The sequence below is a fragment of the Seriola aureovittata genome, chromosome 19, assembly GCF_021018895.1.
Source record: "Seriola aureovittata isolate HTS-2021-v1 ecotype China chromosome 19, ASM2101889v1, whole genome shotgun sequence".
NCBI classification, from domain to species: domain Eukaryota; kingdom Metazoa; phylum Chordata; class Actinopteri; order Carangiformes; family Carangidae; genus Seriola; species Seriola aureovittata.
In genome coordinates, this window is record NC_079382.1 from 12,783,178 (window position 1) to 12,798,338 (window position 15,161).

At 40.8% G+C, this 15,161-nt stretch overlaps 1 protein-coding gene across 5 annotated transcripts in view; it reads right to left on the reverse strand.

Annotated features, from left to right (window-relative positions):
* The window catches only part of wasf1 (WASP family member 1), a 56,797-nt gene that overhangs the window by 26,921 nt on the left and 14,715 nt on the right, over window positions 1–15,161 (reverse strand). For all 5 annotated transcript variants that reach the window (XM_056404921.1, XM_056404925.1, XM_056404920.1 and 2 more), the window contains exons 2-3: window positions 7,851–8,005; window positions 6,153–6,287 (exon numbers count right to left, since the gene is read on the reverse strand). In XM_056404921.1, the coding sequence (XP_056260896.1) occupies window positions 6,153–6,287; window positions 7,851–7,983 (268 nt within the window). In that variant the 5' untranslated portion in view covers window positions 7,984–8,005. The remainder of the gene's footprint in view (window positions 1–6,152; window positions 6,288–7,850; window positions 8,006–15,161) is intronic.

A 15,161-nucleotide genomic window follows, 5' to 3' on the forward strand; every position in this document is an offset into this window, starting at 1 on the left:
CCTGTAAACGTGATTATTTGAAATGTAAAATGGCTTTAAGCAAATGACTCATCCTTCCACTCCAGACTCCAGTCACAGATAGTGAAAAACAAATATAGGGCTTCACAGAGAAGCAGAAAGTTTAGATATGTTTACCTTTTTAATTTTATAAAAATATCTTTATATATATTGTATGCACCTGCATTTCTTTTTTTTAACATAACAGAAAGACACACAATACTACAGTGGAACAAAACAACTGACAGATTTTTCTTATCGTTCTAAAGTCATAGTTTGACCTTCTAAAGAGGGAGAGAGAAATAGACAAAAGGAAAAAAAATAATCCCAAGTGGGTGTTAGGTATTGATGATTTTTTAGGGCCTAGACAGAAAGCAGGTGGAGTGGGGTAGTGGGTGGAGGGGGGGTGAGAGTGGGTCGGCCTCATCCCCTGGAGGGAGAGGTGCGCAGTACTGGGGGGGGGGGGGGGGGGGGGGGGGGGGGGTACAGGATGCACATTGTGTTTTTAGCTGTCATGCAGGTAAAGCTCATTTGAATAGATTTAATAGATGAAGAGTGAGATAAAGATAAGCATGTAACAAGTGCAAGAAAAAAAGAGTCAAGGAGAGTTAACAAGCAATAAAAAGATGAAAACTAAAGAAAACAGAGCAACTGTTTGCCAGCTGGCAACAGACGATTAAAGAGGAATACGGAATAGAAAGAGAGCAGAGAGACCCAGAAGGACTAATAGAAAAGGAAGGGGGACAGAGAGAGACTATGAAGTACATAAAGAAACAGTTAGAGGCCAGAGGGACTCAGGGTGGCTTTGTGGCTCTCCATAATGGCCTGCAGCTAGTGCTGTGATATAACGGTGCCATTAAATAGGGGATACAGGCCATTAGTTTGGCTGGCTAGAGTGATAGGGGAAAGAGAACCTGACAGCACACAAATAGCATCCACACAAGATGGAGGGGGAGCAGAGATCAATCAGAAAGATGAGAGAGGGCTGGGGAGGACAACAAAGACAGAGGAGGTGTTTGGGGGGGGGGCAGTCAGGAGAGGAGGGGAGGGGGAGGAGGAGAAGGGATGGAGGCCTAAAGAGCGAAGTAAGGAACGATACCCTTTAAAGGCTTAAAGGTCAGTGGGGTGTGCATGGGCAAGGTCAGGTGAGTGTGTGTGTGTGTGTGTGTGTGTGTGTGTGTGTGTGTGTGTGTGTGTGTGTATGTATGAGACTGAGCGTGCATAAATTCATGTGATAAAGCACTTTTGACCTCAACCACTGCACCACCAGTGACACTGCCTTACATCACTCTGGCCATCTCTCCATCTCACATCTCTGTGACCTTCAGCTAAACATCGTTCATGTCGTCCACCATCTCACATTCTGTGCCCTTATCCTGCAGACAGGTAAAACATAATTCACTTTAGTGCGTCTTTTGACAACATCTTCGAATCCTGTGAAACTACCACTGTGTAGTATCTGTGGAGGTGACCAAACAGAGCTGTAGCTGTGCAGAGTCTGCATGAGGATTAGGAGGTAACCTGACTGATTTTTATACCTGATCACCACACAGTGTGTCTGAAGTGTGAAGGGAAGTTTATATTTAGTTCTTGGGTGTAAAAACACAGGTGTACCTGTCATGGTTAGGTTAAAAGCATGAATATGTAGGATCACATCTGTGAACATTTATTTCTATCTAGAGGGAACAAATTATTCAACCAAACCTTATATTACATGTGGTGGAAAGAGACATTTTTCAATACACTAAATGTTAACTAAATATCTGCTTAAGTTTATTATGTATACTGCTGGAAATCTTGTTTGACACCTTTTGTTGAACCATTGTAAAAGTTGGCACACAGTGGGAAGAAAAACCCTTTGGAATAACCTAATTTTTCAGTTAATTGTTCGTAAAATATGATCTGATCTGATCTTCATCAAAGTCATGAGTATACACAAACCCAATGTGCTTGAGCGAATGACACACAAACAATTGAACTTTCAGCTCAGGCAAATCGTTAGGATGTGTGTTGTGAACAGCTCTCTTCAGGTCATTCAACAGCATCTCTACTGGATTAAGGTCTGGGCTCTGACTGGGCCACTCCAGAAGGTGGATTCTCTTTGTTTAAAGTCAGGCAGTTCTGTAGATTTACTTTTATGTTCATTGTCCTGCCACGCCACCCAGCTTCTACTGAGCTTTAATCTGGCAGACAGCCACAGAGACATTATCCTGTAGGATACCTTTATATTGTCTATGGCAGTCTATTCATCGCAGGGAATTCATTTCTCCCAATGATGTCGAGCTGTTGAGGCACAGAGGCAGCAAAGCCCCAAGTCATGACGCTCCCTCCATTGTGCTTCACTGTTGTGATTATGTTTTCATGTTGGTATGCAGTGCCCTTTTCCCAGTAGCATTGTGGAGTGTGAAGCTGCTCTTTGGCAAACTTTAGCTGCACAATGATGTTTTATTGGAAAGCAGCAGCTTTCTCTATGGTGTCCTGCCACCATGCTCCATGCAACCATGCACCATGATTTGCGTATGGTAGACTCATGAACAGAGATGTTAACCACGTCCAATGATTCCTTTAAGCCTTTAGTTGTCTTTATCTTAACTGAGCATCCTGCTTTTGAGTCATCTTAGCTGGACACCCACTTCTCGGGAGAGTAGCCACAGAACTGACTCACCTCCATTTATAGACAGTTTGACTACGGACTGATGAATATCTAAACTCTTTAAGATGACTCATTCAGTATAGACGAGAACAATACAATGACTATCCTTAGTTAAAATTGATCGTATTTCTTCATAACTGTAACTTTGATGAAGCTCTCACCACTGACAAGTCACAACATTAAAACCAGTTACCTGTTTTAATGTTGTGGCCGATCGGTGCATTGTTATTGACATGTAGGCTTATAAAAACGGTGAGCATGATATATACAGTATCAGCTAATATCAGCCTTGCCTAAGTGTCGTAGCTTACAATACAGTATGTGCACTTACATACCCATCAGTCACAACATTAAAGCCAAGTACCTGTTTTAATGTTGTGGTTGATCTGTGTATTTTAAGACAACTGTTTACATAATGCAGGTAATTCCAAAGGGTTCACTGACTTTTCTTGCCACTGAACACTGCTATTTAAATTTAGCTTCATTCATTCTGCAGCTGCATTTTTAATCATAATTTATTACAGTGATCACTGCACGAATTACGGATACATCAATTGAAATTCAAAAGGAAAAGTCTCAATAGATCATTATGAATGGCAAACACAGGAGAAGTGCATTGATAAAGATGAACAGTGATCACAAGTAGACACTCACCAATAGTACATGAGAGAAGCTTCAATGGATATTACAGCCTCGGTTTCATCAAAGGTGTTTATACTGCAGGGCTGTTTGTAATAATATTACATTACATAAATAAGGGGGCTCTCCGTGACACCTTTATTGTTATTGTTATTGTTATGCATATATATGTGAGTAAGTAATTTTAGGAAAATACAGTTACAGCTCTTCCATACTGCTTACTCGCGTGTGAATTTGCTCTAAATTAAACAGGAACAATGATGATGATCGCTGTTTTGTTAAACTGTTCTGTACCAAAATTCTCATCCTGGTTCATATTTTCATTCAAATGAATGATGAGTTTCATTTTACGAAAATTTTAGTCATATTGGTCACATCGATATCAAATAAATTCAGTATTAATCCAGTAAACTGCTATATAACGAGATAAATTTTAAATTGATGCTACAACCATGAATATTTTAATAAATATCGACAATTATACAAAGATAATGCAGTGATAATTACTGCAATATTCATTTTACGCATCGTCCATCATGAAAAAGTTAATGTCAGATATAAACCATAATGTAGCTGTGAATCAGAAACCATCTCTGCAGCAATTTTGCTTCCAAGTTGTAACGTTTTGATCCACATTTTCAGGCCGGTTGGACAGAGTGTAATCAGTCAACGGGTCCCCAAATTTTAATGGGTCATTAAGGGTTTTAAAGGGCTTCAAAGAAGCTTGTGAGGGGTTCTGAGGACAGTATCTGTGAAATTCTTATTTTGTCCTCATTCTTTCTCCTCCATCCTGCCCGACCCCCATCCTCCAATCGTCATCCCTCCACAGTCCTGATTTATGGCCCCATCCCTGCCTGCACTCATTCCCCTCTCTTTCACTCTTCTCAGGCCGACCACAGATGTACACAGACACTTACGAGGCAAGTCATATGCTTGTGCTAAAAGCGTAGACTTTGCACAGCTGTGTACAGTGGTGTGTGTTACAGAGCGTGAGGGTAAAGAGGGCGGGAATGAAGGGGGGGGCATTAACAAGAAACAAACCCCTCCCACGACTGTCCATCTTTCTCATCCCCACCGCTACACTACCCCGCCATTATATTCACTTGATTTCTCTAATCTTTAATGAATAATTGGCGAGGGAGGAAAGTGGAGCAAAGTGCAGGTTCTTCCATTTACAAGACATCTTCATTCGGTCTTAAATGTGCGCGGAGGAGTTGAACTGAGTGGAAAATCTGTGTAACCTGCAGAGGAGGCCATTTCAACCTGGCCCAGAAAAATTCTGCGGTACAATCCTTTTACACTCCACTGCTTTTGCTGCAGTGCCCTGTATTATGCACCCATCCTTCTTTCCTTCCATCTTTCTTACTGTCCTCCTTAGCCTCCAACTCCACTCCACCCCCCACCCCCACCACCACCACCACACAACTGCAACTGAGCTGATCCTTATCCACTGTCTCTCGGGCAAATACTTAAGGCTAAAGCAGAAAATTCACTCTTATTTATGGAGGGAGATAAAGCCGAGGACCACATGCACACACCCACACACACTCACAATCTGTGTCCAAACACCGGATCGTCGCATGATTATGAACAAGTAGCCTTTTGCAAACACAATAAAAAGACTGGCTTTGTTGTTATTTGGGTATTTACCAAAGATCGTAAATGTGTATCTAATGAGATAAATGTTAATATCTTATTCTCTGCATGGTAGGTTGTGAGCCCTGTGTGTGTCACTGGGTTTGACCTTCAACCTCTGCAAGATAATATGAACTCACTTACCAGAAAACCCAGCACACCAGACTTCCACAATTAGAATTAGAGAATAGAATTAGTATATAGACAGGGTGAAGAAAGAGAGTGGAGAGAAGAGGGGGAAGTGCTGGTGTAGAGAGGAGGAAGAGGAAGCAGGAAATGAGATGAGAGGCAATGTGAAAAAAAAGGTGCAAACCAATTCAGGGGGTGAATGTAGAGGAGATTTTATCACATGAGGAAAGGGGAGGTGGAAAAAAAAAATGGAGCGCAGACCAAAAAGGAAGATTGGGATGAACAATCTGTGAGTAATCTGCAGCTGCAAGGGTCCGTTCTCGACTGTGTTAAAAACAGAAACCCATTATTCAGCAAAAACTAAGAAACAATTCAATGCTTTGTAAAAAGGTATCAAAGCCTTGTATGCACAGAAGAGCCATAAGCAGCGCTACAGCCCAATGAGCATTTTACTGTCTCTGTGTCAGTGACAGGGAAGCAGTTAGAGTAGCATTGTGCAAAGCCGTAAACACATTGCTGGACCACAGAGAATCGATATGGCGCCTTGGAGCATGGAATTACACTGCTGTGATTCTCCCTCTTTTTACTTTGCATTGACTGCACTCTCCTCTAGCTATGCTACCCTGTCATCCTGCCTCCCCTCTTTCAGGATAACCTGGCTTACCTGACAGTCTCAACGATTATCGCATTCCTTTTACTTATTGCTCGGCACGGATACAGGCTGACCACAGATCCAATACTCCACACAAAGGAAAGGCCTTCCGTGGGGAAATGAGGATCCAGGCAAAGTGAAACTCTGAATGTTTCTAATAGAGGCTGGTGTTTGTGCTATCAGAGGTGAAAAATGTCACCCATCATCTCTCTGCCTGTTCCTCTAATAACAGCCATTAACACCGGAGGGGAGGACATCACACAGCTCAAACCCACGCACACATCCAATTTGGCGGAGTAACAGACACACGGACGAAACAGGAGAGTTTAAGGTGTGAGTGAGGGAAAAGTTTACAAGAGAGGGAAAGAGTGTAAGTGAGAGTGTGTGTGTGTGTGTGTGTGTGTGTGTGTGTGTGTGTGTGTGTGTGTGTGTGGTTACAGCACTCACATTCCTCCTCTTTGGGGTCCAGCTGTGTGACACTGATGGAGAGGCGGTCCACACGCTCTTGCAGGGAGTTGACCCGGAAGGAGAAGGAGTGCGCCTCGTTGAACAGCTCTCCAAACAGGTCTTCTGCATATTTACCTGCACACACATACAAGAAAACAAACACTGGTAAACGTAGCCACAAAACACTTACACTGAAATATATATATAGATATATATAAATAATATACTATAATAACCAACAAAGTTTTAAAATGAAAAAAAAAAAAAAGATCCAGCAATAATGAGAAAAATGTGTTAATTGTCTAAAGTAGATGATTAATGATAATGTTTATCAGTTTATCAGTACTCCCTGGAGATTTTCACATTCACATATTGAAGGTCTTAGTTATATTTCACATCAGCTGACTCTGAGGGCTTACCTACTCTATAACATCTAAATCATTTTGTTTTAAAAAAGGAAAACTGAAATCCTTTGTCAGACACAATCATAGCAACTAGAAGTGATGGTCTTCTTCTGCGTCAAGCAACATGGTTTTAAAAATGTGTGATAACTGATATGGAGTTGGAGAAATGCTGTGTCAGTTGTGACTGTAAGTCCCCCGGGAAGCTGTTGTTGCAGGCTGACTGCTCCGATGGAGATGTGAGTGCTAGAGATGTTTTACCAGAGACAGGTGTGTGATACCAGAGTTAGAGGAAAAACAAAGTTACAGATTAAACTTAAGACGAAAACTGGAGCATTTTAACTCAGTTATCTGTAAAAAATTTCAAACCGGTTTATGATACCTCAGTATGCGTGCCAAGTTCTGTCCTGCTAATTTCCATTATCAGACACCATTTCCTCCATGAACTGTATTAGACCTTTCAGCCTCTATAAATATGACACTACTGTAGCATATGAGTCACAACCATATGGCACAATATGTATTGTTTTCTCACCCTTGCCAACACAAAGCTTTACATTAGAACTACCAAATATCGTGCAAATTAGGTGACTGCCAGTGAAGCATATGTATAGATTTGCTTTGTAAATAGTCATGAATGACAGACTTACGCTTTCCACTGGAGAGTGGATTTTAGAAATCTGTCAACTGCAAATATGTCTAAACCTTCAAATCTGTCAGTAGTTCATTTGTTACTTTACCAAATGAACTATTACCATGATGTGCAGTATCTTTAATCATTCAATTTAATATTTTTTAATCAAAATATCCAAGCATTTCATTTATCCAGTTCATTGGATTTATTTTTGTTTTGTTTATTTTTATTTATTTATTTTTTTTAGAAAAAATATGCTATTATTTCACAATAAAATTTGCTTATTTATAGCTCTTTACTAGTCTATTAAACAGTTCATTACTAAATAAACCAAATTTCACAGTCTCCTCTCAAACTTTATTATCTCTTTGCAAAAATACACAATAATGAAAACTGATCTTGAGTGCTAAGGATTATTGAGCATGTCAAAAAACAGTTTTCTGAATATTCTAATATTCAGATTCCTTCAATGTACTTAATATTTCCCAGAAATAGGCAGAATGAGAACTGAATGTAGTATGCATTAGTTGTGTCAGTCCATAACAGCTGAAAGGTCGGTTGATCAACTTATGGGGAGCAGTGGTGTATATGTACAGTATGTGTGCTGTGTGTCTCTATTTAAATAAGTATGTGTGTATCTGTGTGTGTCCTTGTGCTACTGACTGAGGCTGCTGAGCTGGCGGATGACGTTGGCCAAGGAGATGTTAGTCACACACTCCAGCTCGTTCTTGATGTTTCTTGGCAGCACCGTGTGGCACAGGTGCCTGGGCTCGATGGTGCGCTTCACCAGCGGCATCCTTCTGCTGCAACACCACTAACTACAGGAGTCAGATGGAGGAGGACAGAACAGAGGAGGGGAAGGGAAAGAGGAAGGAGAAGTAACACAAGACAAAACTTCATTAGTACACCAATACTTGACATTGTGATTTTGCTGCTTACTACAACTGTGAACCCAAGAAGAAGAGACAGAGAAAACACTTGTTTAACTGATTGTTTTGCTAATAACATCGGAATTATAGAGGGAGGCTGAGAAAGCCTTTAGTATAGGAGAGAGAAAGATGAAAGAAAAGATGAAACATGCTGTGGGTTGAGGGGTAAAAGGAGCGTGCAGAGATTGAATACAGTGTGAGGAGGTTGGTTAAACCGGATCCTGGAGAAATATAAAATGCAGCAGAACAGCAGGGAAGAAATGTTTTGACATTGCTAACAGCCATGTTGCCTCATCTGTTTCACTGACTTAGCACTGTCTTTTCCTTTTCATCGTGCATAGCCAGGCTAACATACCTCAGCACTTTGTCTGCCCACTCAGCCATGCTAATGGCATTAAGGCTGCAGCGTGGGGCTTCTTAGGCCCAGTTCTCCTCCATTCACACCAATGGCAAAAACAAAACCACAGAGTCTGCAATAATCCAGAACCAGGCTATGTTTACAGAAATCATAAAAGGTGCACCTAATGTACCCATTTGCACTTAATACACCTTAACACCTCAAAAAGCCACAATAAACTGTTAACCAGTCAAAGAGCATGCACCTAGGCGAGCTGCTTTGTAAGGCTGTGAATGTCAGCATGCTAACATGCTCACAATGACAATGCTAATATGAAGATGTATAATGTTTACCATGTTTACCATGTTCACCATCACAACCACCATTACAATAAATCCCAAGATGGGCATAAATATTTGGACAAAACTTCATGCCAATTCATCCAATATCAGTCTGAACCAAAGTGGAGCACCCCCTGATTTTTCCATCCTGACAGCCAAGCCACTACTAGCATGGCAAAAAATGTCACATATAATTGCCAGTCATAACTTAAATATATATGAGAGTTTAGATGAACAAAAAAACATGAAAGCAACTTGATGATGAAGGTGAAACTGAAAGGTGAGAGCTGAGAAGACAGAAACACCATCCTCTGTCTCTCTGCTGTTAGCCTGGTTTTAATTAGAGGAAGCATGTGCATTGATGTGGAGATCAGGTGCTCAGACAGACTGAGTGATTGACTGAGCTTGACAATGATAAGGCCTCGTTAAAGCACTTTAATTGATGTCTGGTTCTTTCAATATCACGCCATATTCTTAGCAGTGTTGCCGTCACTGAGGAATAAACATGATTATTGACCATATCCATAAAAATGTAGGCCAAAGAAGGCTATTCTAGGAAGTGGCCCAGCTTGGGATGGTTAGAGGGGAGAGAGAGGGGAGTCCAGTAAAAGGCTTTGTTGAGGTGATTCATCTCAGAGGCAACTTAACTAGGGGCATCAGTTGCCATAAAAGGCAAGAATGAGATCACGCACCTCTCTCTAAGCCATAGTTAAAAGTGGTTTGAATGAGGTGTGAGGGTGATGTTACTGTGACACAAACCCAAACACAGTGCCAAATCCCTTCCCATCCCCTAAAATAACAAGAAACCCTCTCTACTCTTCAGAGACTTTATTTCCTCACACAGTCTCTCCATCACCCACACACGTACGCTCTCTCTCCATTCTTTCCTGATTGGGAAGCTTCTCTTGACCCAGTGCACTGACATTTTTCACAGCCTCTGGTGGTCTTAGTAAAAGAGGTTTAACCCCTGAGCTATCACTTTCCGAGGTGGAGGTGTAAACGCAATTGTTACTGTGTTGACCTTTAACATACAGGCCCAACACTGTTTAATGTAAAATCTACTGTGTTCAAGAAAAAGGGATACCAAAGGACAATCTCAAAACAAAAATAGCAAGGATTTAAAGCTGGCTGTATCAATAATCTCCTCTAAACCTCAGCAAAAAAGGAAATAAGCATATTTCCCAAACTCTCAAATTTTTCCTTTAATAAATAAAATATCAACAATAAAAAAATACAAATTTTGTTGTTAATCTAATTTTCTTCAAATAGAGTTGCTGCTCCCTTTGCACAATCTTCATCCCAACTCCCTCTGAGCAAAAACATGCTCCTCTTCTAATGTTGATTTAATATCATGAATCAATACAGCATTTATTTAACTTCATTCATCTAATAGGTTTACTTTATGAGAACAGTAAGTGTTCTTGTATTTTGTACAGCATATCTCTGGGGTACAGACGTACAGACAAATAGGGAGGCAAACAAAAATTAAATCAGTCAATCATAACTCTGTTTATTTCTCTGCCATGCATGTACACTAGCTTCTTTGACACAAACGCAGAAGATACACACACTCACACATACACACACACAGATGATGACAAATGTATCTTGGGGGCAAGCTCATACTGTCTTTGTACCCCTCCCCCCTGTGCTCATCTCTCCTTCTTCAAGGCTTCTCTCTTGTCTCATCTCCTCATAAAGGAATGTTTTGTCCTCTTAGCAACTTTCCTCCTACCGAGTGGGTCATGAGTTATTTCTGCGGATGACAGAGGACAGATTTGTCTAAACTGGGAAATAAAAATAATGTTTTAGGGGGGAAGTGGAAGAAAGATGACACAGACAGAGAAACAACCATTTTAGGCGGTGGTGGGCGACAAATTGACTACACATTTAAAAGAATAATAGTAGCTTTATTTTCATATGACTTTATAGAAAACAAATATTTCATGGACGACAGAGAAACGCTGCCATAAGGGGGTGGGGGGGGGGGGAGATGATGGATTCAAAAACAAAGCAGCAGTAGATGAAAGGGAATTATCATTCACTCCAACCCTCAAAGCCACATAACATAAAAGCACATAGAAATGGGTGTTAAGTGATGATATTGATTCTGCCAACCTGGACTCCTCAGGGTGGGCTTTTCAAATAGCAGAGATGCTGACAGTTTCCTCTATTGATCTCTGATAGAAATTTACGAATGATTTAAAATTGCCATGCTGAAATTCAAGTGGTTGAGACGTTCTGTGTTTCAAAGTCATCCACAAAATCATGAAGTCAGTTATGAAATTTGCCTCTCTTTTATTAAGTGACTGCTGTATCCTCTACACTTGTGTTATGGGTTCATTTTAGTTTGTGCTCCACTTTCATCCCTGTTTTGGTCCCTGTTGTGGATCTAGCTTGTGAAAGCAACGTTAAGAGGTTATCGGAAAAAAACAAACTAAGGATGATATCTATTTCCTTTACATTATAATAGGCTCATTTACATCTTCTTGATATTTGTTGTCACAGCATTAGAGAGTAAACAGTGTTAACTTGCCTTTCCTTTCAAAAAAATTCCTCTGTCTCAGGATACAGCACGTACGGGTTTATGTGCGTGATAAATGACTGCAGCATACATTTGCTGCTTCGCTGATTGGACATAAGTTAACCCAACACTGCTATCCACAGGAGGAAAGGTTTTCTCTAAAACACAAGCACTCACATACTGTATGAACACACACATACATGCTGCATTTATCCGCTGAGATTTCCATACCATGCTCTGACAAGATGACGTATGACAGCGCCATTCCTATGAGAACGTTTACAGATCATCTGGAGATATTTAGTTTTAAAGTGAAAGACTAAAAAGCATAACAGAGAAAGACATTGAGGAGGCGAGCCCAGCAGAGTAGATGATTTTTAATGGGCAGGTGTAGTGCGATGAAAACGACATGTTCTTGATGTGTGTGGGGATTTTCTCAGACTGCAGAAATGTAAGCGTTGCAGAGGAATTAATTACTCATAGGTAACCAGGCGGACAACCAATTACATATAAGAGCAGCCCACTAATGCTATGACTGAAATGATGATATGGGTAACACATAGCAGACAACTCAGACATAATAAAAGCAGCCATCAGGCAAGCTTTAAGTCCAGCTATGTGTATCATCTTTTCCGTATCTGTGAAACAGAGGCCTTTCACATCATCCTGAATTAACAGCATTGCATACAGACTTTGCATATAAAATGATCGATCTGGAAACCTTTTGAACACAATAAATGACACCACACACCAACAGCAAATCTGGGGTTTAAAAACTCTGGTCACACGTCACTTCCATGGACAACTCTCCACTGTCCACTGTGCTCACTGTAAAGCCCATATTAGAGTTAAACATACAGATGGGTAAGTAGGAATCTTTTCAGCTTGGCTATTTAACAATCATTCTCACTACACCAACAAACAGACCATTCTCACTTTTAGCTAATGGTCAATCACGTCTATGGTCCCCAGCTGAGATTCCACAGTGTTTTATGGGGCTGAAAGCGTACGAGGCATTTATGACTGCCTAGTGATTAGTCTGAGACAAATTCCTGACTATTCAGCACAATAGCTGCTCCATGAGAGAAAAGATGTAGATGAAAGAACAGACAGAGCTAACACTGAAAAGATTACACTTTTTCATTTTCAGTTTGATCCTGATTCAATCGAGTGGGAACTGTGGTTTCCTCTTTTGTTCCCTTGACTGTGCCCTGTCAGTAAAATAGAGAACGGCCGTCACTGCAGCCCATACAAGTATCAAATGATGTGGGGTGTTCTCTGCTTAAAGAAATATGTCCCATACCTGCTATTTCCCTTCCTTTTCCGTCTTTTATTTTTGCCACCCAGGCCTGCCAGCCTCTTCCCTGTCCGCACACCCCTTTACCACTGTCCTCCTACTTTTACCGTCCATTCATCTTGGGTGGTGCTTCCCGCTGCCACCTATCACCATGGCAACGGCTGCAGTGGGATGTCATTGGTCACTTTATAATATCCCAAGAGAGGCAAAGAGGTGGGGGGACGAAAGGGTGGAAGGGGGGACTGAATGAGCAAAGATTGAGGTGATGTGTCAAAACAGTGATGGCAAATGATAAATTAATGCAATATGAGACGGAGAAGAAGAGGGAGATCGGGGACTTCTCATCCATTGTGTTTGAACACAAAGCAGGGTGAGGGACAGCACGTGCCGATAGAGAGCAGGGGGCCTCCAGTAGTGCGGCTCATTGCACTTGGGACAATATGTCCAACTACAGGCTCCAATGAATCCTAATGGAGCATTTATTCACTCATACTGCCACACAATATGGCTGCAGACCCCTCAATACAAAGGAGGTCAAGGGCCTTTTATTTGGAGGGCCTGGAAGAGACACCAGACCCTTGATACTCCATTAGCTAGGATTAGACGCGCGCACACACACACACACACACACACACACACACACACACACACACACACACACACACACACACATATATGCACACACACACATATATATGCACACACACACATAAGAAACCAGAGTTTCCTGTGGTTTTACTTTGTAAATTCCAGAAGGAACTATTTCTACTCAGAAAGCAAGAAAAAAAAGAAATAGCAAACTTGACATGAACAGACACTGCATGTTCAGAAAGCACAACTAACATTCAGCTGTGTTGTAATTCTTCTAGTCCCAGTTTGCCCTCACAGTCGCTGGTTCAGTGAAACTGGAAAAATCACATGAAGAGAGGGGCAATAGAGAAAGCAACTAGCTGGAAACCAGCAAGCGAGTTGGCTGGAATTGAAATGAAATTGCCTCTGCCTTCTCAAACAAGAGAGATGTCATCATTCAGTGATGTAAGATTCATGGTCTGATTTTCTCACTGGATCGCCATGAAACAGAATCCAACACAAGGCACAGATTAAGACTTGGGTCTTATAGGACTCACATACTGAGTGCACAGTTTCTGCAGGGTTCACCAAGTCAAATTTATGATTTTTAATCAAAGTATACTTTTATTAAACATTTTCATAAATAAAAGTATGATTGAAGGTATAATACAGCCTAGAATTATTTAATATTGTATCACATATGTCCAGTATTTCCAAGCACTATATCAATAATTCTCAATGATATAATCAAACAATAGTAACTAATTTATAATATTTTTAATTAAATTGGATCTGTGAGATGTGGATAATGGATGAATAGACAGATTAACAACATAAAAGCAACGGCAAGGGCTGGAGGTTTGTCCTTTATTTATTTACATCCTGCAACCTGTAAGGGTCAATAATTCAATTTCTTGGAAAAGACTCACGTGTCAATCAAGAGCCAGGAGTTATTTAGTGCCACTCTAACTCAATGAAAGCCTAAAAACTAAATAAATTTACAATACTGTGCTGCTCCCTCTCTCCCTCTCTCTCTAAAACACTTTTTCAGAGCCAACTCACAGCTTGAAGATGGTTTCATTCTCTCTATCAAATTAGCCTGAACGTTTTGTCCTTTGCCCAGTGCTTCAGGGGAACTTGTTTCTTTCTACACTATGAACAGCTGCAAACACAAAAACACAGACGCCTAATCAAGGACGTTGGCAGAGCCGCAGCAGCCAATGGCAGAGCGAGCAGAGATCAAGCTGGCAGAGTTCACCAGCAACCGGTTTACATCAGTGATGTAGATATGTGAGGCAGGACAACCACCACAGCCCATTTTCCAAGGAAAACAAAGATGGAGGGGGAAGAAAATGTACATTGTCAAACTCAAAAATGATCAAGCGGAGTGCTGTTTCCTTTAGCTGGTTAAAATATTTTCTTGTGACTGCAGAGGCTCAGAGAAAAAATAATATGTCTAGCTCATCTTTTTTGTTATTCTAATGAGGCAGTTATAAATTTTTAACTGCTATTTGTTATTTCATTTTCTCTCTCATTAGCACATATGGCTGGAATTAAATCTGTATTCCCTTTAAAGCAGCTCTAATGCCCAGACACTTTTTATCACAAGATAATAAAACCCTTTATTTGCTGTCTCCCTGTGGCTGTAACTGAATCAGATGTCCTGGGGAAGTAAAAAATTTTTGAACTGATAAAAAAAGTGAAACAAAGAAGACCTGATGCTGAACTCATGATCACTGTAGAGACTCAGATCAGATGCCCCACCTTTCTCCAGCACCTCCACTACACCACAAAGCATCTCCCCTGATACCTTTCTGATGTAGGCCCGGTGCTGCGTCTGACAACTTTTGTAATTTTCTGAAACACAGCTACATCACGTAAGAATTGGAGAGGTGTGCAAAAGTAAGAAAGTGGGCATTGTAGGATTCTCTCCCCGAACCTCTGTTTTTTTTTTTTTTTTAATTCTTCACAGACCT